This window comes from Natrix helvetica, assembly GCF_964273705.1.
Source record: "Natrix helvetica genome assembly, chromosome: Z".
Lineage (NCBI taxonomy): Eukaryota > Metazoa > Chordata > Lepidosauria > Squamata > Natricidae > Natrix > Natrix helvetica.
This window is the reverse complement of record NC_138554.1, coordinates 4,338,005-4,361,709: the sequence shown is the minus strand read 5'-3', so window position 1 is coordinate 4,361,709 and position 23,705 is coordinate 4,338,005. Positions and strand designations below refer to the sequence as shown.

Genomic DNA, 23,705 nt, shown 5'->3' with positions numbered 1-23,705 from the left:
ACCTCTTCTCCAAAGCCCCTGAAGGCAAGACAAGAAACAACAATGGATGGAAATTAATCAAGGAGAGAAGCAACCTAGAACTAAGGAGAAATTTCCGGACGGTGAGAACAATGAACCAGTGGAACGGCTTGCCTCTAGAACTTGTAAATGCTCCAAACACTGGAAGTTTTAAAGAAGAGATTTGTCTGAAATGGTGTAAGGTTGGTGAACCTTTTCAGTACCAAGTATTGAAACGGCAGCACCACAAAACCAGAAGCTCAGCTTCTCGGCATACACATGCGTGCCAGGGAGCTACCCTTCCGGTTTCCTGCGCTCCCCCGTGCAAAGACCAGCTGGCCGGTACCCATGTGCATGGCAGAATCCGGAAGAGCAACGGGAGACGGCTGGTGTTCCCCGAGAGATGGCTCTGCGTGTCACTTCCAGCATGCGTGCCATAGGTTCACCATCCCGGGTGTAGGGTTTCCTGCTTGAGAAGAAGGGGGTTGGACTAGAAGACCTCCAAGGTCCCTTCCAACTCTTGTTATTCTGATATTCCATTCCTTTTCCTACTAGGAATTCACGTTCTGTAGTCTCTTGAAGCATCTTTTTCCCACAATCTCACTTGGTCTCCATCCATCCCTCAGATTTTATTTCTTTCTTTCAGAAAACATATCTTCTTCTTTAACTACCAGTAAGAGGAGGAGAATAGGGGGGTGGAGGAGAGAAGGATTTGGGAAATAAGGTAAAGGTAAAGTTTCCCCTTATACATATGTGCTAGTCATTCCTGACTCATCAGGGGGCGTTGCTCATCTCCGTTTCAAAGCTGAAGAGCCAGCGCTGTCTGAAGACGTCTCTGTGGTCATGTGGCCGGCATGACTAAATGCTGAAGGCACACGGAACGCTGTTCCCTTCCCACCAAAGGTGATCCCTATTTTCCTACATGCTTTCGAACTGCTAGGTTGGTAAAAGCTGGGGCAAGTCACGGGAGCTCACTCCGTTACGCGGCGCTCGGGATTCAAACTGCCAAACTGCCGACCTTTCTGATCAACAAGCTCAGCGTCTTAGCCACGGAGCCACCACGTCCCTCTCGTTTGGGAAATAGGCACTGTCTAACTCTGATTGTAGGAAATAAAGCCCTTCACACAGTCATTTATGGATGCCTTGACTACTGCAATGTGTTCCACATGGGGCTGCCCTCGAAAGCTACCCGGAAGCTTCGATGGATCCAGAATGCAGCAGGATGGGCCGTGTTGGGCCTCCCTCCTTATGTTCATGTGATGTCTCCCCTTTGCGTGAAGTGCATCTGACATACATTAAAAAGGAGCCGGACTTTGGTTCAGCTCAGTTCCTGTAGGGCAGGGGTGTCAAACTCAATTTCATTAAGGGCCGCAACAGGGTTGTATTTACCTCAGGCGGGGGGGGGGGCATGGCCAGGTGGACATGGCCGTAGCCAGCTCGACTTCACTCATGTCGGTGGCACCTGTGGTGGACCGGGCACGGGTAGGGTGTGGGGGGATCCACTTCTGCTAGTCGTTTGTTTTGCTAGCACTCTGCCAGGGAAAACGGAGCACAGGGGCCTCGCGTGGCACCCCGGGCTTCCTTCTTCTGGCTGTGACAGCCTCTTGCAGCCCTCTGTGAGCAAAAAGGGCCACCGTGCGCAGCCCTCCTTAGCTCTGTTTTCGCTGGCAGAGGCACCGCGGGCCGGTGCTTCACTGTTTCCTGGACAGCCTCACAGGCCAGATCTAAGCACGCTGTGGGCCTCATCCAGCCTATGGGCCTCGAGTTTGACAACCTGTTGTAGGGGAAGAAATGGCAGAATGTGGAGACGGAGTTACAAGAGGAATCTGTTGTAGTCCTCAAGCGGCCAGCAGCCAGCAGAGCTGGCAGATTCAGATAGTGAGGAAGTTGGGGAGGGACATGGGCCAGTCCAGGAGTCTGGGGAAGGCTCTGATGAGGGCTCTGTGTCGGAGCTGCCTTATCAGCTGCCTTCAGAGTCAGAGATCAGTGAGGCAGCCGAACAGCTGGAGCCTGTTTCCCAGTGTGCGCATGCGCAGAGTTGCCAGACGAAGGGAACAGCTAAAGAAGAGGGGTCGAGGTGGACAATGAATGGCCCCTCCCAGAGGAAATAAAAGAGGAGCGAAAGGGGAGTGGAGTTCGCAGGAGTTCGCTTCATTGGCTCGCGACTCTCTTAGACTCCTTGCCAAGTTCTGCAGAGATCGGCCTGTCAGCTCTCCCAGCCAGATAAGGTCTGTGACCGTAAATCCTCCTTTGAAAGACTTTGCCGGCTGTGACTGAGCAGAATTCACAGCGAATTCATAAAAGGTTTTTTTTTTTTGCCACGACAAGAAGTTTGTTTCATGCTCTTGGGAAGCTTCGGTCAGAACAGTTACGACCATTTCTGTTGACCGCATGAGGTCCTCACTTAACAAACCGCAGTGATTCACTTAGCAACGGCAACCAGGAAGTCCAAGACATCGCAGGACGGAAATAAAAGCTGGGTCACTAGGGGACAGAAAACAGCTCCCAACTGACCTCATTAAGTGAGGACTACCTACAGACATTTTCCTAATGAATCCCCTTGAGTGTTACATGTTCTCCCATACACAACATTTTTTTTAAAATTATACCCCTGGTTTGTTTGTTTTTTTCCATTTTTCTAGTCTCTGCGCATAATGAACGGCTTCCTTCATCTACAACTGGGAAACACGCTCGGTGAATGCATTAAATTGCACGGCGACTTCGAAACTGCTCCTTGCTTTGCTTCCCTAAAACAACTTCCCCGCCCTGAAAAATACCTTCAAAAATATTATTTTAATTGGGACCCGAAGAGGGGAATGAGAAAAGAACCAGGAAGAAGCATTTGAAATGCAGAACACGGACAGGGAATAATTGAAACTCTCCTGAACCCGCGGCTTTTTCAAATTGGGGTGTTAGCAGCTGGATTCTTTGCATTTGACATTAGCAATTTTCTCTGACAATACGCAGAGAAAAGGGAGAGGAACAATTTATGAAGGCCAGAGACACATACTCGGCGTTCCTTCGTTTCTGTTCATGCTTTATGTCAGTGATGGCTAACCTTTTTGGTGTCGTGTGCCCACACCTATAATCCAATGCGCACAGCACACACACACACATATTTGGTGTATGCGCCGTTTTAGGCCTAGCAGGCCTCCCTGAAGCCTCCTGGGACCAAAAACGGGCCACGGAGGACATGACACACACACAAAACACACACACACACACACACACACACATTTTGGGCCTAGCAGGCCTCCCTGAAGCCTCCTGGGACCAAAAACAGGCCACAGAGGACATCACATACACACACACACACCTGCCCCATTTTGGGCCTAGCAGGCCTCCCTTAAGCCTACTGGGACCCAAAACAGGCCGCCGAGGGCATGCCACAAACACCCACACACCCACACCCATTTTGGGCCTAGCAGGCCTCCCTGAAGCCTCCTGGGACCAAAAACGGGCCACGGAGGACATCACACACAAACACACACACACAAACACACACACCTGCCCCATTTTGGGCCTAGCAGGCCTCCCTGAAGCCTACTGGGACCCAAAATGGGCCGCCGAGGGCATGCCACACAAACACACACAGAGACACACACATGCTCCATTTTGGGCCTAGCAGGCCTCCATGAAGCCTACTGGGACCAAAAACGAGACATGGAGGACATGATACACACACACACACACACACACAAATATCCCCATTTTGGGCCTAGCAGGCCTCCATGAAGCCTACTGGGACCAAAAACGAGACATGGAGGACATGATACACACACACACACACACAAATATCCCCATTTTGGGCCTAGCAGGCCTCCATGAAGCCTACTGGGACCAAAAACGAGACATGGAGGACATGATACACACACACACACACACACACACACACACACAAATATCCCCATTTTGGGCCTAGCAGGCCTCCATGAAGCCTACTGGGACCAAAAACGGGCCGTGAAGTCATGCCACACAAACACAGAGAGAGAGAGAGAGAGAGACGCACACACACCCATTTTGGGCCTAGCAGCCTTCCCTGAAACCTCCTGGGACCAAAAACAGGCCACGGAGGACATGCCCCCCCCACACACACACACAGAGAGACACACAAATCCCCATTTTGGGCCTAGCAGGCCTACCTGAAGCCTACTGGGACCAAAAACGGGCCCCAAGGGCATGCCACACAAACGCACACAGAGACACACACACCAAAAATGGGCCGCTGAGGGTATGCCCCATTTTGGGCCTAGCAGGCCTCCCTGAAGCCTCCTAGCCAATGGTGACATTCAAAAATGTTTTACTACCGGTTCTGTGGGTGTGGCTAGGTGGGAAATATTGAAAAAGCGGAATATTCTATTTTCTCTGGATAAGAAATGGGGAAACATGTTTTTAGGCAGGAAACAGACTCACTCTTAATAGCCCCCACCTTTGTCAATGGGCCATTAAAAAAAGCCTGGGCCAGTCTAGTCTACATAACAAAGATCCTTTCCCCCCCTTCAGCTCCAGGGTGATGGGATTAAGGCATGATAATATTAGCCCTTTACCCATCTCACCACCGGGCACCTGGGAAGAAGCAATGCGCAACCAAACTTGGACTCAAACCGCAGCCTAAAGCAGCGACGGCGAACATTTTTTGGCTCGCGTGCCATAAGTGCAGGGAGCACACAGGGAGTGTGCCACACCCATAATGCAATGTGTGACACACACACCCAGTGCGCATGCACACACTACAGGCGCGACTTCCCATTTTTTGCATGCTTTGTTTGCCCTCCCCAGGCTCCAGAGGCTTTGTAGGAGCCTGGGGAGGGCGAAAACAGCCTCCCCCCAACCCCCAGAAGACCTTCAGGACGCTTCCCTGAAGCCTCCGGAGCAATCAAAACGAATCTCCGAGCAAACAGGAAGTCCGTTCCCAAAGTTCCGGTTTGCCCGTAGGGCTGGTATTATGCACTCCGGAGGCTTCATGGAAGCCAATGAAGCCTCCGGAGGGGCTCCGGGGGGAGCGGGGGAGGCTCTTTTCGCCCTCCCCAGGCTCCTATAAAGCCTCTGGAGCCTGGGGAGGGCAAAAAATGGCTCTAAAAAAGGGTGAACTCAGCTGGCCAGCGTGCGCATGCATGCGCATGCGTGCGCATGCATGCTGGCCAGCTGACAGGGCAGCGCTTCGCGTGCCATAGGTTCGCCATCACTGGCCTAAAGAGTTGCCCCTGCATGGCGCCACGGGAGTCTGACAACCAATCAGAATACATTTTCTTACACAGGAACAGGAAACAAGAGAGGCGGGGGCCGAACAGAGCGCATAAAGACAGGAACTTTCAGCATCTCGTTCCCTTTCTTCTTCTTCACCCAACATTGAAGATCCTTCATTTCTGTTCATCTCAAGCCATGGGATCCTGTCCGCCGTTAAACCATCTTTCCAAGCAGCCTCCATGTTTCCAGTGTCTTTTTCCCCACTTGGAACTGAACCCAGAAGGACATTTCTTCATGTTTGATAAATAAATAAATGAATAAATGCATGCATGCATGCATGCATGAATGAACGGTCGGACGGACGGACGAGCAAACAAACAAACAAACAAATAAATAAATATCCTAGACTTGCCTACTTGGCCTTGTAAATTGTCTTCCTTGCTTTGTTTGATCTCTGCATGGGTACCACTAAACTGTTGACAAAGCAGAAATCCAAAATCAAGAAAGACAATTCAAGAATTGTTGAGTCAAAATAAGGGGACAACGCCCTTAAATATCAGCCAGAAGTGTGCTGCTCTTTGGGGTTGCATTCTACCAAGTGGCCACGAGGGGGCGTTTGCAGTTGTTGACCCTGCGTGTTGAATTGAGTTACACTCCTAAAATTAAATGAATCAATTCCTAATTTAGCACTAATAACGAGGAAGTAACGCGTACGACAGCGCCGCCCCGTGGCCACTTGGTAGAATGAAACCAAACGAGCCACAGTCTTTTAATCTTTTAAGAAGCATAAGACTGAGGGATTCTGGGAGTTGAAGTCTCCACGACTCGAAATGGCCAAAGGTTGAAACGTACTATATTTAGCTAGGCTGGGAGGAATTGCCCGAACGTACTACGGAGGCATCGTTGCCCGCAACAAATATGGCCACGCTTCCTCTTCCGTTTTTTATCGACCGGCAACAAACATGGCTCCAGTCCATCAAAAGAAAGGCTCGACGTGCCCGAGACAAATATGGCCACGGCGGATAAGATCTCCTTAACCTTTGCCCTTTTCCCAGAAGGCGTTTCACTCTCCGGGTCGTTATTTCATTTTTATTTTATTTTTTTCCCGCTCGTCAACTCCGGATCCTTCAAGAGGAACTCGCGAGAAAAGGGACCCTTATCCGTTAGAGGGCGCCTCTCCTGGGAGACGAAAAGCCGCGTTTCCCGTAACCAAAATGGCCGCGGCGGCCTCGGGAAGAGCCTCGCGTCCCTTTCCGGTCACGTGACGAGGCCGCCGGTCCTCCGCGGCGCCGGAGCCAGAGAGACCATGGCGGCTTTCGGGGCGCTGCGGCGAGCATGGATGGCGGCGGGGGGGCTCCACGCACAGGTGGGTATGACGTCCTGTGACGTCACGCGCCCCCTGGCGTTGACGGGAGATGTAGTCCGACGGGCCCGCCTCAGGCCTGCGCTGCTCGTCCTTGCAAGGCGAAGCGCCCGGTTGACCTAGGACGGAGTTGACCGTCGGGCGGGGAGTCCCAAGGACGAGAGCCTCCTCCTCCTCCTCCTTTCAGGGCCTGGACTTAGGCCCAAACCGGGCCTGGGGAGGTGTCATCTTAGCCTGTTTCCCCTCAGTTTGAGCAGGGGGCTGGACTAGACGACCTCCAAGGCCCCTTCCAGTTCTATTCCGATGAGGAGGATTGTGGGATCCTTGGTGCCCCCTGAGCTGGGTTGTTTCCTTGCAGACGTTTCATGACCAGACTATGTAACATCATCAGTGTTAGAAGGGAGTGGGGTTTGCAGAGAAGAGGAAGGAGGAGGACTGTGGGATCTTTGGGGGGGGGGGGGCTCTCTGAGTTTGGCTGCTTTCCTTGCAGACGTTTCATCACCAGACTAGGGAACAACATCAGTGTTAGAAAGGAGTGGAGTTTGCAGAGAAGAGGAGGAGGAAGAGGATTGTGGGGTCCTTGGGAGTTCTCTGAGCTGGGTTATTTCTCTGCAGACGTTTTTTCAAATATTATGCTAATAGGACCTCCTGCTTGAGCAGGGGGCTGGACTACAAGACCTCCAAGGTCCCTTCCAGCTGATGATTCTGACTAGGTAACATTATCAGGGCTTAGGAGGGAGTTGAGAAGCGGGACCTTTCGTGACCAGACTAGGTAACATCACCAGTGCTAGAACAGGGCTGTGAGGTCATGAACAGATTAATAAGTGTTGGGAGGGACCTTGGAGGTCATCTAGTCCACCCCCACCCCTCAGGAGACGCTACACAGTTTCTGACAGATGGCAGTCCAGTCTCTTCTTGAAAGCCTCCAGGGATGAAGCTCCCACAACTTCCAAAGGCAACTTCTGTTCCATGGGTTGATTGTTCTCACTGTCAGGAAACATCTCCTTATTTCCAGGTTGAATCTCTCCGTGGTCAGTTCCCATCCATTATTCCTTGTCTGGCCTTCGTGTGCTTTGGAGAATAGCTTGACCCCCTCCTCTCTGGGGCTGCCCCTCAAATATTGGAAGACTGCTCTCATGTCTCCCCTGGTCCTTCTCTTCACTAGACTAGACTTGCAGTTCCTGCAACCGTTCTTCGTATGTTTTAGCCTCCCGTCCCCTCATCATCCTGGTTGCTCTTCTCTGCACTCTTTCCAGAGTCTCAACATCCCTTTTTATAGTGTGGTGACCAAAACTGGATGCAGGATTCTAGATGTGGCCTTACTAAGGCTTTATAGAGTGGTATTAGTCTCTTGATCTTGATTGTATCCCTCTGTTAATGCGACTGAGGATTGCATTGGTACCGCTCTATGAGCTGGGTTGTTTCATGACCCAACTAGGGAACATCATCAGTGCTGGAAGGAAGTGGCGTTTGCAGAGAAGAGGAAGGAGGAGGACTGTGGGGTCCTTGGAGATCTCTGAGTTTGGCTGTTTTCTCGCAGAAGTTTCATTACCATCAGTATTTAGAAAGGAGCGGCGTTTGCGGAGCGGAGCGTTGTGGGGTTATTGGGGCTCTCTTAAGCTTGACCGGTTTATTGCAGGCGTGGTCCAAATGGTACAGGGGCTCCTGCTTGAGCAGGGGGATGGACTAGAAGACCTCCAAGGTCCCTTCCAGCTCTGCTCCGATGAGGAGGATTGTGGGGTCGTCGGTGACCCCTGAGCTGGGTTGATTCCTTGCCGACGTTTCGCGACCAGTCTGGGGAATATCATCAGGTCTTGGTGCTCCCTGAACGGAGTGGTTTCTTTGCAGACATTTCATTAGCAGACTAGGTAACATCATCAGTGTTAGAAGGGAGTGCGGTTTGCAGAGAAGAGGAGGACGAGGATTGTGGGTCCTCGATTCCCTTTGAGCTGGGTTGTTTCCTTGTAGACCTTTCCTTGTAGACCTTTCACGACCTTGGGTTGTTTCCTTGTAGACCTTTCACCACCAGGCTAGGTAACATCATCAGTGCTAGAAGGGAGGGAGGTTTGCAGCGAGAAGAGGAGGCTCCCCTGAACGTTGCAAAACCATGAAGGGCCTGGAAAACAGCCGCACATCCCGAGCGTGTGGCAGTTTTACATCTGCTTTGGATGTTCCGGATCACACACACACACACACGCAAACATTTATTCGGGTGCTTTTTGCCCACTTCCTTTGCAGGTTCACAGAGCAGCAGTTCCCCTGAGGTGGTCGCAGGCCAACACATCGTTTGTCCCTCAGCTGAAAGGACGACGTTTTCCTCTTGCTCCTTGGAGACTCACAATCCGGTGTCAGAGCACAGCGGCCGTAGCTGGCATCCAGGTACGGATGAAAAGGAAACTTCATCCCAAACGTTGCGATTTGGGGAGAGTGAAACGTTTCGCCCCCGTGGCCCGCTGAACGTTTCCTTGGTGCCTTTCCAGGTGACTCAAGGTGTGTCCTCCCCGCCTCTGGAGGAAGTCCTCCCGTTAGAGGAGCTGGGACGGGTTTTGCAAGAACCGACTTTGGCTGAGCTGGGCCTGAATAGCTACACGCCGGTGGGCCTTATCCTGAAGTTTTTGGAATCGTTCCACTTGGACTTGGGGCTGCCGTGGTGGGGAGCCATTGTGGCAGGTAAAGAAGATTTATGGGAGAGCGAAGCAGATGAGAACAGAAAGGCTGTTCTCAGCAGGGGTATCAAACTCAAGGCCGGATCTAGCCCACGGGGCCACCTGTTGTGGCCCTCCAGTAGCCGGCAGCAGATTCGGAGAGTGAGGAGGGTTGGGGAGGAAGATGGGCCAGTCCTGGAGTCTGGGGAAGGCTCGGACGAGAGCTCTGCGTCAAAGGCAGAGATGGGGCCAGGGCCGTCTGACAGTTATCAGCTGCCTTCAGAGTCAGACATCAGTGAGGCAGAAGAACAGCTGGAGCCTGTTCCCAGTGGGCTCATGCGCAGAGCTGTCAGGAGAAGGGAACAGCTAAGGAACAAGGGTAAACAGAGAGAGAGAGACCCATTTCCCATAGAAAAGGAAACACCGGGAGTCACAAAATCGGGGTAGGCGTGGCTGGGAGAGAGGGTCATATGACTGGGTGGGAATTACATTGAATTGTGGTGGGTTCCTCTGAGTACGGTACGGTACGGCCGTAGCGGTAGTAGCCAGGAGCAGCTGACAGTGTATACCGGTGCGGTCAGCTCGTTTGCCCCACCCGTCCGCATTCTATACCTGTTGTTAAAGCAAGCGGCCAATTGTGCATCCGCGCACAGCATGTGGCTCCTGCACGTGCCCCAACAAGCAGCTGGGTGTCGCGGGGGGCGGTGGATTACAAACAGGACGTGCGGCCCCGTGAGCAGCATACCGGTAGTGACAGTAAGAGCAACCCGCCACTCAAATGGCTCCAAATGGCTCTTTTGAGTGTTGACGGTTGGAGACCCCTGAGCTATGGAATTAAGACTTCCTGCATCTCTAAGATATAAACTCTTTGACGGACCGAACGTCTGTGTGGCTACCAGAAAACTTGTCGTCATCCTGCAAAATAACGCAATTCTTTTGCCCAATTTCCAGGGACGGTATTTATACGCTGTCTGGTTTTCCCGCTCATTGTAAAAAGCCAGCGAGACGCGGTCAAATTGAACAACCACGTGCCCCATATTACCGCGCTAACCGCGAGAATCAGCGAAGCCAAGAAGGCAGGCAACAGACTACAGTGTAAGTTTAAAATGGGATCAAACCTGAGCGGGATTAAGAAAAGCTTTGGGATGAAACAAAGACTGCAAACAGGAGCCGTTAAGGTGAGGTCAGGCCGAAGGAGGACGAAGTAGATGGAAAGCTAATCCTCCAAAAATACTACCGGCCTCTAAAATGCAGCGGTATGGTTGAGGGAGCTAGGAATTTTAGTCCACGATCTGGAGGAACCACAAACAGGAAGTTTTTGTAAGCAAGACAGACAGCCAGACAAGTCTAGTTGTATGTCACATTTCCTGTGTCAGGGTAATGATTTAAGAGCTGGCCAGCTGCTATGATGATGTAATGTTAGGAATGAGTCAGCAAGGTTTTTGGGCTGATATCCCTTTAAGAGCCTGTAATAAGAAGAGGCCCTGTTGGGGCGTATCTGTTTTGTGCTGTAATTTCTGGTTGCTGTTTATTTGAGATCTGACTAATGTATGTGTATGTATATATTCTTTGTAGATAAAGCCACTATTTAAATACAAACCTGTTCACTGTATTTGCTCCTGGGTCGTCTCACAGAGCCACACTGTGCACAATCTGACACTAACCCTAACCCTGTCTCTTTTCCTCTCAGTTTCACAGGCCGTCATGGATCTGGAGCACTACCAGAAAACCCATAATATTAACCCCCTACGAGGATTAATCACGCCATTTGTCCAGGTCAGCTTTTACGGCACGCTTAGAATTGGTTTTCGTATGCACGGCTTCCCGGCTTGACCTCTTCTTCCCTTCTCGGTCTCAGGCGCCCATTTTCATCTCCTTCTTCTTCGCCCTGCGCAAAATGGCGGAGTGTCCCGTGCCCAGCATGCAGACAGGGGGGCTGTGGTGGTTCACGGATCTCACCGCCGCGGATCCTTACTACATACTACCCGTGATGGCAACTGTCACCATGTGGATTGTTATGGAGGTAAGACTTGGCTATGGTGCTAGGCCAGAAACCGGGATGCTGGGAATTCTAGTTCCACCGTAAGCAGGAAAGCTGGCTGGGTGACTTTGGGCCAATCGCCAGGCTACGAGGAGTTCTAGTCCAGCCTTACGCAGGAAAAATGACTGGGTGACTTTACGCCGATCACCAGGCAACAGAGTTCTAGATTTGGGCAATTTGAAGGCGAAGTCTGGTTAGATTTTGCTTCCGCTTAGCGATTACTTAGAGTTCATCCAGATCTCTTTCTCCACCCATCACGATTTTGGTAGGCATGAGAAAGTGTTAAGAGTTTGTAGCTATCCAGCCAGCACACAAGCAATATAATTCAGGATTCATTTATAGAAGAAACGTCTTTATATCCAATAATACAAAACATGATGCATGTGTACAATACCCATGCAGCTCTTGCAACATGGTAAAGAGGAGAAGTAGCAAGTATAAGAACAAGAAGCCAGAAGTTAGAACAATCATGCAAGGACAAACAAACTCTTGTATACACAGAACAGTTAAGCTAAGCCACGCCCAGTCTTCGAGCTGTCTCATATGCCTCACAACAAATCCTGTGTCTCAGTCACCAAACAGTTCCCATTGGCTGATTTCTTGTTATGGCTATTCCAGATTGAATTGAATTGAATTCTTTATTGGTCAAGTGTGATTGGGCACACAAGGAATCTGTCTTTGGTGCATATGCTCTCAGTGTGCATAAGGAGAATAAAATACATTCATCAAGAATAAAAAGATACAACACTTTGTGTCAAGGTTACTCATAAGCTATCAAATCGTATTAGGAAACGAATAAAAATAATATAACTTGAAAGATACAAGCAACATGGTTATAGTCATAAGTGGGGAGAGATAGATAGTAGGAAGGAAGAGAAGAATAGTAATGCAGTCTTAGTGAATTATTTGTCGGTGTTGTGGGAATTAGTTTAGCAGAGTGATGGCATGGGGGGGGGGGGGGGGAGAGACTGTTTCTAATAGAATTCCTTATTGGCCAAGCGTGATTGGACACATAAGGAATCTGTCTTTGGTGCATACGCTCTCAGTGTACATAAGGAGAATAAAAATAGATTCATCAAGAATAAAAAGATACAACACTTAGTAATAGTCAAGGTTACTCATAAGCTATCCAATCATACTAGTAATCAAATAAAACAATATAAATTGTAAAGATACAAGCAACATGGTTTAAGCGGGGAGAGATAGATACTAGGAAGGAAGAGAATAATAATAGTAATACAGTCTTAGTAAATTATTTGACAGTGTTGTGGGAATTAGTTGTTAAGCAGAGTGATGGCATTCGGGGGAAAAACTGTCCTTGTGTTTAGTTGTTCTGGTGTGCAGTCAGTGCCCTATAATGTCATTTTGAGGGTAGCAGTTGAAACAATTTATGTCCTGGATGCGAGGTAGTTATTTTCACAGCCCTCTTTTTGACTTGTGGAGTGTACAGGTCCTCAATGGAAGGCAAGTTGGTAGCAATTGTTTTTTTCTGCCCTTCTAATTATAATTATAATTTGATATACACTGACAGAAAGCACTTCTGACCATATAAAAATCTAGCCAGATCTTGGCTAAGGATTGAATGAATGTCCGTTTATCTGAAGCCTGGCTTTAGCCGGATCTTTGGCCCGCTTGTTTCCCGGCAGGCGAATTTAAATGTCAAAATCATCCCGGCGATGAATTGGAATGAGGACTGGGGACAGATACGTGAAGCAGAAAGAATTGAAAATTGACCAAAGGTCACTGGATAACCCCTATCTATTTTTTCTTCTTCTTCTTCTTCTTCTTCTTCTTCAGGTTGGGATGCAATCAGGACCTCCAAATCCAAACCTGGAGCTAATGAAAAAGATATTCCGGGTGATGCCGGTGGTCTTCCTTCCTTTCATCATTTCCTTCCCAACGGTAAGAGGCATTTGAGCCTCTGTTCTACGGGGAAAGCCGGTAGATTTTTTTTTAAAAAAAAGTTTTTTATTAGATAAACATTAACAACATTGGGACATAGTACGGCATTTCTGGCATAAACATTTCCATGTAGCGATTGGATCTTACAACAATTTATATTTTATATCCATTACATAGATTTGTGCAGTCGGTCAGATCGCCTCTTTATTGTTCCTTTCTTTTATGGAATTGCTAACCATACAAATACCGTATTTTTCGGCGTATAAGACGCACCTTTTTCCCTCAAAAAAGAGGCTGAAAATCTGGGTGCGTCTTGTACACTAAATACAGCATTTTTTTGCCTCCCAAAAACCTGCCCCCTTTGCCAAAATGGCCGTGCATACCCTGAAGGAGGCTTTCAGACAGCTCCCGGGAGTTGGGGAGGGCAGAAGTGAGCGAAAAACGCCCTGTTTTTTGCTCAATTTTAACCCCCCAGTCCCCAGGAGCACTCTATAAGCTTCCTAAAGGTTATCCATGCCCTTTTTTAATGGAAAACGATCCCGTTTTTGCAAAAAACAGGCCATTTTTTGCCCTCCCCCCCCCCCCCAGGAGCACTCTACAAGCTCCCTAAAGGCTATTGCAAAAAACAGACCGTTTGGGGGAGGTTTGAAGAGTGCAAAAACTTTTTTTTCCTCTTCAAAACCTTGCTGTGTCTTATACCCAGGTGCGTCTTATACTCCGAAAAATATGGTGCATATCCGATTCCTCCCTATCACACTGTCAGGGTTCCAAATAGCATCCAAAATAAAATCAGAGTCCAAGGTAAAGTATTGCTCAAAGTTCCAATTTATTAAGAGAGCCATGTTGGCACTTCTGGGAAAACCCGAATGTGAAAGCATCCCGGTTTTCCCCACCCTGTTGAAAGTTCAAGATCTTGCCCCCCCATCCACAAAGTCCATCCCATGGTCCAATCTCCCACTGCCATGCTGGCAGTTCCACCCATCCAGTTCCAGTCAGGTGAGGATGTGCAGAGACAAAGGATGACCTTGGCTTTCTAGAAAGAATTTTGTTTTGGCTACATAGCATCTAACTCTGTACAATCCCCCCTCCCATTTTCCCACCATAGAAAATGCTAGTAGAATAATAGACAGTGTGGCAGGCCTGAGAGCCACAAGAAACTATGGCTGCAGTCCTGACACACACATTCTTAATACCATATTTTCCCATTCTTGTCTATGTTTTTTCTGTCCCTGCCTTTTCCCCTCATTTCTAATCATCAGTCCCATTTGTCCAAGATTCCGTGATATTCCATCTCACCCTTGTCTTTGAGCTCTAAGAGTCAGTCTGTCCATTTCTGTGCATGTCAGTATTTTATCATTTCTTGTTCCGAGGGAGTCTCTTTATTTTTCCATTTTTGTGCGAAAACCAGTCTTGCCGCCGTTAAAATAGGCAGCATTAAAATATAGTCCACTTTGGCCATATTTTTCTTTTCTGATCTCTAGTAGAAATAATTCTGGTCTCAACTGCATCCTTTGAAAGCAGGTAGATTTTTATGTATTAATCAGATTTATAGGAGGTCATGTTACTGGGTGGGAGTGAGTGACATAGAGTTGGCCACGCCCACCCAGGTTTTGTGGCTCCCGGTGGGTTTTTTTCCCCCTGTGGGAAACGGATCCAAATGTCTCGTTGAGTGTTTAAGGTTGCAGACCCTTGATATAGTCCATATAAGGAAGGACTGCATCCCCTCTATCATTTCAGTTTGCAGTGGTGCAGGAAGAGGTCACCTAATTTCAGTAGTAAAGGATATACTTAGTTGTTCTGACCACCACCCCACGCCTGTGAATAACCAGAACACAGGCTTGGCTGTTTGCCACTGTTTAATTACTGAGATAACGAATCCTTTGGCTGAGGGCCCAGACAACTCAAGTTCAATAGAGTAGCTCTGCAGCAACCCAGATAATTCAAATGAAGCAACGCAGATAGTCCAAACGAGCAGACACGGCTAGAATACACAGATAGATTTTCTTAACTACTAATTCGAACGGTTGTTTCCTGCAAATGTCCCCTCCCAACGCCTCACCTATAATCTCTCTTGGGAGGGGCCAATCCACAACCAACTGTGCTTAATCATTTTCTGTGAGTCTGCCTACGGAGTTGCTGCTTCCGTTTCTCAGCCCTTCTCAATCTAGCATCAGGGACAAACTGCCTTTGATCCTCCCCACTGCTCCATGCCTCAGGCGCCTCCTGGTGGCCAACCAGCCTCTCTGGTCCCTGCTCTGAGTCTGAACCCTGCACAGGGTCCTCCACATCGTCCAGGGCAGACTCATATGGTTCCTCGCTATCTGAGCCCATCAGCAGCTCAACCGGATCCTGCTGGGCCACAACACTTAGTCAGCATTGAACTGTCGGATTCTTGGTTTTTCCTTCAGACGTTTCTATACCAGGCTAGATAATGTCATCAGTGGGTGAAGGAGTGAAGCAAACCTAAAAACCATCAGATCGCCTGATGTCCCATGTTCTCTTTCTTCCATGCAGGCTATTTTTACCTACTGGCTGACATCCAACTTATTCTCCATTATGCAAATATTACTGTTCCGTTTACCGGCCGCTCGTGCTTTTTTTCACATCCCCAAGAGTCTGGAACATAATCCTCAGAGTTTACCAGCCCAGGAAGATTTCCTGAAGAGCATCAAGGAAGGTGAGTTGAGAGAAAATGGCTTGGAGGCACTCTTCTGACCTAGGCCTCACCAAATCGCGAAAACAGACTTCTTGTCCCCCCCAAAAAAAACCTTTTTATTTGGCTAATGTGAATTCCTAGCATTCACATCCAGCAAAGTCCCAGCAAACAGTCTTTCAAAGGTGAATTGCAAACACCGACCTTATCAGTCCTTGGATAATTGCCAGGCAGAGAGCTTCCAGGCGCAACGCTGTACAAGGAAATACTTGGCAAGGAGCCTCTCAGATAAGCAAATCTTCACACTAATAAGCGAACTAATTTGTCTCCTGCAAACTCCACTCCCCTTTCGCTCCTATTTATTTCCTGTGGGAGGGGCCGTTCAGCGTCCCCTTGTGCTTTTACTCCCAAGTTCGCCCTTGTACTTTAACTGTTCCCTTCTGCTGGCAGCTCTGCGCATGTGCACATCGGGAACAGATCCAGCTGTTCTTTAGCCACACTTATCTCCGACTCTGAAGGTAGCTGATATCTGTCGGATGGCCCTGGCCCGCTCTATGCCTCCGATGCAGGGCCCTCGTCCGAGCCTTCGCCACACTCCAGGACTGGCCCATGTTCCTCCCCAACCTCCTCACTGTCCGAGTCTGCTGCCAGCTCCACTGGCTGCTGGAGGGCCACAACAGGGAGGAATGGGCTGGCTAGATTCATGTGGTCGTATAAGATTATAGCTGCCTCTTGCTCTTATCTCGTCCCAGGATGGCAAAACGTCCAGATGGCTCATCAGTTAGACGAAAGACAGAAGTACTTCAAAAAGCAAGCCGATTCAACGCATAAAGGCAAGCCTCTTTCGCTTTTCTTTGCTGCCATCCAGGATCACCAATGCTTTGGATTTAGCGTTTCAGAAAGAGGAGGTCTGATCCTCCAGATGTTGCTGAACTCACGTATTTCAAAAGCTGCTGTCATCGCCAGTCCTGGTATAGGATGCTGGGAGATGTACCGTATTTTTGGCATACAAGACACACCTTTTCCCCAAAAAAAAGAGGGTGAAAATTTGGGTGTGTCTTATACAGCGGATGTAGCCCCACCCACCCCCACCAGAGGCCAAAAAACATGAGGCATGGAGGCAGCGATGGTCTGTGGCGACCCCTGCAGCCTGGAACAGCTGATTGGGGGTATTCCGGCAATCCGATCCACTCGCCAATCAGCTGTGCTGAATCAGGCTGCAATAGGTGCTGAAGCTGACCTGGCTGGTCAGAGTCTGCAGCAGCAATCACATTCAGAAAGCACAGTAACTGATTCAGCAGGATTCAAAATAATAATATACAGTACATTACCAAAAGCAGGTTTTCCAAGGTTGCAATAAATACAAGCAAAACACAAGCAGTTTCACTTTCAGTTCTCAGCTAAGCCAGGCTCCTTCCCCTCTCCTCATTGCTCATACAGCAAATTTCGGCGTCCAAATAGCCCTCATTGGCTGATTTAGTTGCTATGCCTATTCATTGGCTTACCTTGTTAACGTGTGTCAGCTGAATACCATGGATGCTGGTAGGCAGAGGCAGATTTTTTTTTTCTTATTTTCCTCCCCAGAAACGTAAGGTCCGTCTTATACGTCGAAAAATACAGTAGTTCAGCAGCATCCAAAGAAATAGTCATTCCACCCTCCCCACCCCAGTATTTCAGTTAAAATAAATCCAATAAGAAAAAGGAAGCTGGCTTTTTTTAGTTTTATAACACCTTTGTAAAACAGGTGTATAACACTTATAACACTTTTGTAAAAGGGGGACGTGGTGGCTCAGTGGCTAAGACGCTGAGCTTGTCGATCAGAAAGGTTGGCGGTTCAAATCGCTAGTGCCGCGTAACAGAGCAAGCTCCCGTTACTTGTCCAAGCTTCTGCCCACCTAACAGTTCGAAAGCACGTAAAAATGCAAGTAGAAAAATAGGGACATTTGGTGGGAAGGTAACAGCATTCCTTGCTCCTCCGGCGTTTAGTCATGCCGGCCACATAACTACGAAGATATCTTTGGACAGTGCTGGCTCTCTGGCTTTGAAACGGAGATGAGCATCGCCCCCTAGTCGGGAACGACTAGCACGTATGTGCGAGGGGAAACTTTACCTTTAAAACAAGTGTCCATCAACCTGAATTGCTCCAGCCTAGACTGGAGGTAGCATGTCCCTAAATCCCAGATGCAAAAATACATTAAGAAAAGTCTACCTACAGATGTCTTTTAAAATATCTGGTTTTGTAAATGTGAGTTTCAGAATGTATAAAGTGGTTTTTGCTTTGGAAAAATACCCCCAGTTTTATTCTTGTGCTTTCTTTTATTCACAGGGTCACTCCAGCAAACCTTTTCCCAGAGAACCACACAGCATCCGAGCAAGCCGTCACCACAAAAGAGTGGATTAGGGTGAATGCCGCCAAGCTGTATTCAAGACAAAAAATGTTCTCCCATCTACCTTATTCCCTAGTTTAAACTATTTTGTTCTCCATTTGCTCTGAGAGCATACGTGTAAATGTGTCTGTAAATTTATTACATAAAATTATGCTTTGAATTAACAAATGCTTCCAAATCCAATCCGTTAATATTTTGCAAAAAGAAAAGGTCGGCGTAACAGGAGCATGAGATTAGAAAATAGCAATAGCACTTATATACCACTTCGTAGTGCTTTTACAGCCCTCTCTAAGCAGTTTACAGAGTCAGCCCATTTGCCCTTAACAATCTGGGTCATTTTACCCACCTCGGAAGGATGGAAGGCTGAGTCAACCTTGAGCCGGTGAGATTTGAACTGCTGAACTGCAGCTAGCAATCTGCTGAAGTAGCCTGCAATACTGGACTCTAACCACTGCGCCACCTCAGCTCTATAGCATGTATCATACAGGTCACCATCAACGCACCCTTAAAAAGATGTTCACATAATTATATCCAGTTGATCTTGTCCACCCTGTGGCTGATCAAATGGTTGGTCTGCCATAACAAGAAATACCACATTGGCATCATTAGTGGATTGTAGGGCTATTTGTTTGTTTTGTAAGTGCATATGGCTGCCCATTTGAGCAAAGTAACAAAAAATAACATAAACCAGTAAAACAACAAAGATGGCATGCAAATATAATCAATTTCTCAAGTAATGCAATAAATAACAGAGACCAGGCTCCAATTACTATTCTGTCCTTATGTCTAACGGAAGAGTTGAGTTTTAAAGGGCTTACATGAGGAAAAGCCATCCTGACAGACTATTTCACCGGACAGACAAGACACATGTTCTAGATGCTCTAAATGACATTGTTTCGCCAAAGGGATCTGCAGCATGCCCACTTTACCAGACAGGAGTCTCCAACGGCACACACTGCCAGCTACAACTGGAGCAGCTACAACTTCCAAATGCTCATCTTCTTCAACAACTTTCATCTCATCCTGGAGACCCTTTTTTTTTTAACTGTTACCATTGGGCAGACGGTACAGGATAATAAAAACAAGGACGAATAGGCTGAAAAACAGCTTCTATCCCAGGGCTGTAATCTTATTGAATTCTACCTTATAGCGCACTATGAATGCCCATATCAGGGGTTTTCAATTCAATTGTATAGAATGTGAAGGACGTGTGTTTTGTTTTATGTATAATGTACACTGAAGATGGTATTTAATTTTGTGGTACAAGGTGCAATGACAATAAAGTAAACTTACTAACTTTCCAGGTCAGGCCCCCAGAGAATACATTCAAGCCCATCCAGAAAATAATGAAGTCATCAATGGCCATAAACAGAGTTTCTTGAATTGGGAACAACACATCTGGCACATGAGGTAAGTTAATACAAAGTTCGTCCTGGCTGTGAGGACCCCCCAGATTGTGATCTAGCTTGACTTGGGAAATGGTACTCCATCAAGAAGTTAGGTCTCCATATCTGGGGGAGGGAACGGTATTAAAAACCCTAGTCAGAGTTGCTAGGTTTGACATGGAGCCTATTTCCGCTTCATCCAGACTCTGACAATCTCAACACCAGCACCGTATCAAACACACATACACACAATATACATACACAATGATACAAATATTCTCTAGTCCAGTGATGGCAAGCATTTGAGACCGTGCCCCAAAACTGCAACCCAAAACCCACTTATTTATCGCAAAGTGCCAACACAGCAACTTAACCTGAATACTGAGGTTTTAGTTTAGAAAAAACAACTCATACATTAACATCTTTTGTCTTAAAAGAAAACCACAACAACAGGGCTTTCAATGATAAAAAACAACTTTTTATTGAAAGGTGAACAATTAAGGTGATTTTTGCTGTTATATGCATGCTGCTAATTTGTCCAACCTTGGCTCATACTTTGTAAGTTTGAGAGCAACACATGCAGCACTCAGGTCATCTGTTAGTCTGTTTCTGATGTCAGATTTGATATCATTCAAAGCTGAAAACAGCTGCTCACAAGCATAAGATGATCCAAACAAAGTAAGGAAAGCAATCCCAAGTGCTTTCATTGACTTAAAAGTAACTGGCAGAGAATTCCACGCTTTAAGGATTTCATTTTCAGAACCAACTCTGCCCTCTGTCCTCCCTTCCATCTTCTCAAGTGTTTCACGCAGGTTACAGAATTTGTTTTTCCAGATATAGCTTTCTTGAAATTCCAATAGCTCCATTTCCAGATTTTCTAAATCCAACCAGTATAAGCAGGAAAGATCAAGTTCTTCCAATTTGACTTTATCTGGAGAAGTAAGAAAACACAGAGTTGTCTCCATCTTACGGAACTGTAAAAATCTGTTACTAAAATTCACCTTTGCAGCTGCTACAATACTGGAAAATTCCCTGCAGATTTCCTGATGGCTTGTAGGATTGTCTGCAAATGTTGTAGAATTTTTTAAATGCATTTTTAGATTTGGAAAATATTTCAGCTGCCCACTTGCAAGGTCACTTTCAAACACCTGCAGTTTTTCCTCAAATGTTTTGATATCACAAAACATCCTTATCGCTGTTTTCCCTACATCTTGTAGTTGTTTGTACAGTACATTGAAGTGTAGTGTAAAATCCGTAAAAAACATGAGGTTGTTAAGCCAGGCCATATCAGTGAGCTGTGGATATTCCTGCCCTTTTTCAATCATGAACAGCTTAATTTCATTCAAGCAGGCTACAAATATCTCCAGGACTCGTCCTCTGCTCAGCCACCGGACATCATCGTACATAAGTAAACCATTATACTGTGCCTGAACCTCCTCAAGAAGTGCTTGAATCTGTGGAAAATTCAGAGCATGAGCCATGATGTAATTCACCATTTTTGTGACATCTTTGAGAACACCGTCAAATTTTTTGCTGCTTTCCCTGGCACAAAGAGTTTCTTGATGTATAACACAATGGAACTGAATGACTTGATGTTTTGTTTCTTTAACAAAGAACTGTATGAAACCAGATGTTGCCTCCACCATAGAAGGTGCACCATCACTAGTAATTGAAACCACTTTTTCTGGTCTTATGTCTTGTGACAAAAAAGTCTCCATCACAGCATTGTAGATATCTATCCCCCGTGATCTTTCAGGCAACGACACCAGTTTCATCAGCTCTTCTCTCATGGTGTCACCAACAGCGTAACGCAAAATTACTGCTAGCCTTGTTTGATTATTTATATCTCTGCTTTCATCCAAGCACATGGAATAACAAGCTGCCTTTTGTAAGTCAGTGGTGAGCTGCTGACTAACGTCACTTGCCATGCGCTGGACTCGATCTTCAACAGTATTCCTGCTTAGTGGCAACTCAGAGATGCGTTGAATAATTTTATCCTTGTTTGGGAAACCGTGAAAAAGGAAATTACTCGCAGACAACATGGCTGTTTTGATAATATCCCCATCAGAAAGGGGCTTACTGTGTTTTGCTAAGCACAGTGAAATTTGAAAACTGCTTTTAAGAAACTGTCTTCTTTCAGTTTCACTAGGTTTGACAACACTTTTGTGGTTGGTTTCAAAGTGCCGCCTGACACTTGATGTGCAACACGCAACACTTTCATAACACAGAATACATAAGGCTTTTCCATTGCGTTCAATGACTCCATATAACTCTGTCCAGGCCTCTTGGAATGATGTTCCACTATCTGTTTTTGCTTTTTTTGCTGTATTCATTTTCGGCTGTTCCAAGACTTGGAGTCTACAAAAAAACATTTTTTTAAAAATGAAGCATCCAATACAAATCTATCCCTATACCAAAAATAGCTAACACAATGGCCAACATCTATAATAAGGAGGTAGTTTTGTGTGACGTTCTTATAGATAAGTCTCCAGCAGGCAACTTACGCAGGGTTACGCAATAAAGCCCACCCTGTGGGCCAGGCATTCTACTTCAGCACTGCTCCCCTCCAGGTATGCCACACTGTGAGGTATGCTCCCCTCTAACCCCACCACAGGAATCACCTACACCACAGACTCAATTTTTTTAAATAAATGAATGTGGTGAAGAATTTATTTTCTCTCTTGCTGAGTGGAGGGTGGTCGATACACCAGCATAATCAAATTAGGCATTTTCTGAATACAGGTACTCAACTTAATTGAGCCCAAAATTTCTGTTGCTAAGCAAAACAGTTAACTGAGTTTTGCCTCATTTTATGATCTTTCTTGTTAGTTGTTAAGCAAATCACTGCAATTAAGTCAGTAATACAGTTGTTAAGTGAACCTGGCTTCCCCACTGACCAAGTAGAAACTAAGGGGCCGACTTTTAGAAATGCAGATTTGGTTATCCATTCAAGACAGGATGAAAACCCCCAAGAAAGCCAGCATCTAGCATTCATTACATTTGATAAACAAGATTAATAAAACCCCAACTCACTGCCCGCCTTTTCAGGCCATGTGCTCATCAAGCCAGGTGTTCAGCTACCCAGAATCACTGCTTGGTGGTTCTGCTTCACCATTCAACCATCCTTCCAAGCAGCCTCCATGTTTCCAGCGTCTTTCTCCCCACTTGAAACTTTTAGAAGAAATGTCCACCTGGGTTCAGTTCCAAGTAGGGAAAAAGACACTGGAAACATGGAGGGTGTTTGGAAAGATGGTTTAATGGTAGACAGGCTCACATGGCTTGAGCTCCTGAACAGGATCACATGGCTTGAGCTCCTGAGCAGAAAAAGGGCCAAGATGCCGAGAAAGTCTGAGTTTTACATCCTCTCCTGGGCTTTGAACTTCCTGGGGCACGGGAAGAGTATCCTGATTGGTTGCTCTCAGAGGTCATAGCTTTGTAGGTTGTCTGTGCGCTGAGTTTGATTGAAACTTGGCGGGTGGTGTAATGAAGGGCAATGAAATGGGATGGCTCTTTGTTATGTAGAATAGACTGGCTCAGGCCTTAATGGCCCCTTCATTTCATTTTCATTTCATTTATTCGATTTATAAACCGCCCCATCTCCCCAAGGGGACTCGGGGCCGTGTACAGACAGGAATAAAATGCACTATAAACAACGGAAGTACAAAATCACAGAAAAACAAATTAAACAAGGTCTGTACAATGACCATGAAATTAGCTAGTAATTAAAACCAATTAAAATACCCCAAAATTTAAAATACCGGCCAGGAAGGTCGGGGATTGACAAAAGGGGGGGGGGCAAGTTTTTGCCTCTGTTTCTACTTCTCTTTTTAAGGGAAATATTCTGCCCTTTTAATATTTCCTAAAACATTTCATTTTTCTAGGAGAGGGGTGGGTGCTAACTTCCTACAGAACTCAACCCAGAGGGACATTTCTTCCAACAGGACTTCAACTCCCAGAATTAATTATGTATTTTTATCTGAGTTTTGTTTTGTTCCCAGCCTCTCGCCATCTGCTCTTTTCAGAAGGCGGACCTCACCTCCTTCCCTCAGCAGCTTCTCCTGGCGGTTTTTTCTCCTCCCTTTTCCTACCAAAAGGAGGTCGAAATTCCTCCATTCCCACCTCCCTCAATCCCACTCCCTCCCGTC

General features: G+C 46.9%; 2 protein-coding genes across 2 annotated transcripts; one reads left to right on the top strand and one right to left on the bottom strand.

The window, feature by feature from the left end:
• The first annotated feature begins 6,155 nt into the window (after positions 1-6,155).
• Positions 6,156-18,343, top strand: LOC309381621 (mitochondrial inner membrane protein OXA1L-like). The gene is made up of 10 exons (XM_081932820.1): positions 6,156-6,550; positions 8,786-8,926; positions 9,028-9,217; positions 10,144-10,287; positions 10,883-10,968; positions 11,051-11,215; positions 13,031-13,135; positions 15,650-15,812; positions 16,541-16,621; positions 18,115-18,343. Exons 1-10 carry the CDS (start codon positions 6,194-6,196, stop codon positions 18,192-18,194), a joined length of 1,512 nt encoding a protein of 503 aa, XP_081788946.1. The 5' UTR covers positions 6,156-6,193; the 3' UTR covers positions 18,195-18,343.
• Positions 18,344-20,025: 1,682 nt separating this feature from the next.
• Positions 20,026-23,660, bottom strand: LOC309381614 (general transcription factor II-I repeat domain-containing protein 2-like). Its single transcript, XM_081932797.1, has 2 exons — positions 23,597-23,660; positions 20,026-21,918 (listed from the first exon to the last, which is right to left on the bottom strand). Exon 2 carries the CDS (start codon positions 21,891-21,893, stop codon positions 20,076-20,078), a length of 1,818 nt encoding a protein of 605 aa, XP_081788923.1. The 5' UTR covers positions 21,894-21,918; positions 23,597-23,660; the 3' UTR covers positions 20,026-20,075.
• Positions 23,661-23,705: the final 45 nt, after the last annotated feature.

Bases quoted from the DNA above. Each gene is read 5' to 3' on its own strand.
- LOC309381621 (XM_081932820.1), top strand. From the start codon at position 6,194: ATGGCCACGGCGGATAAGATCTCCTTAACCTTTGCCCTTTTCCCAGAA. The intron at 10,969-11,050 runs GTCAGCTTTTAC...TCTCGGTCTCAG, and splicing joins TAATCACGCCATTTGTCCAG to GCGCCCATTTTCATCTCCTT. The intron at 15,813-16,540 runs GTGAGTTGAGAG...ATCTCGTCCCAG, and splicing joins CCTGAAGAGCATCAAGGAAG to GATGGCAAAACGTCCAGATG.
- LOC309381614 (XM_081932797.1), bottom strand. From the start codon at position 21,893: ATGAATACAGCAAAAAAAGCAAAAACAGATAGTGGAACATCATTCCAA.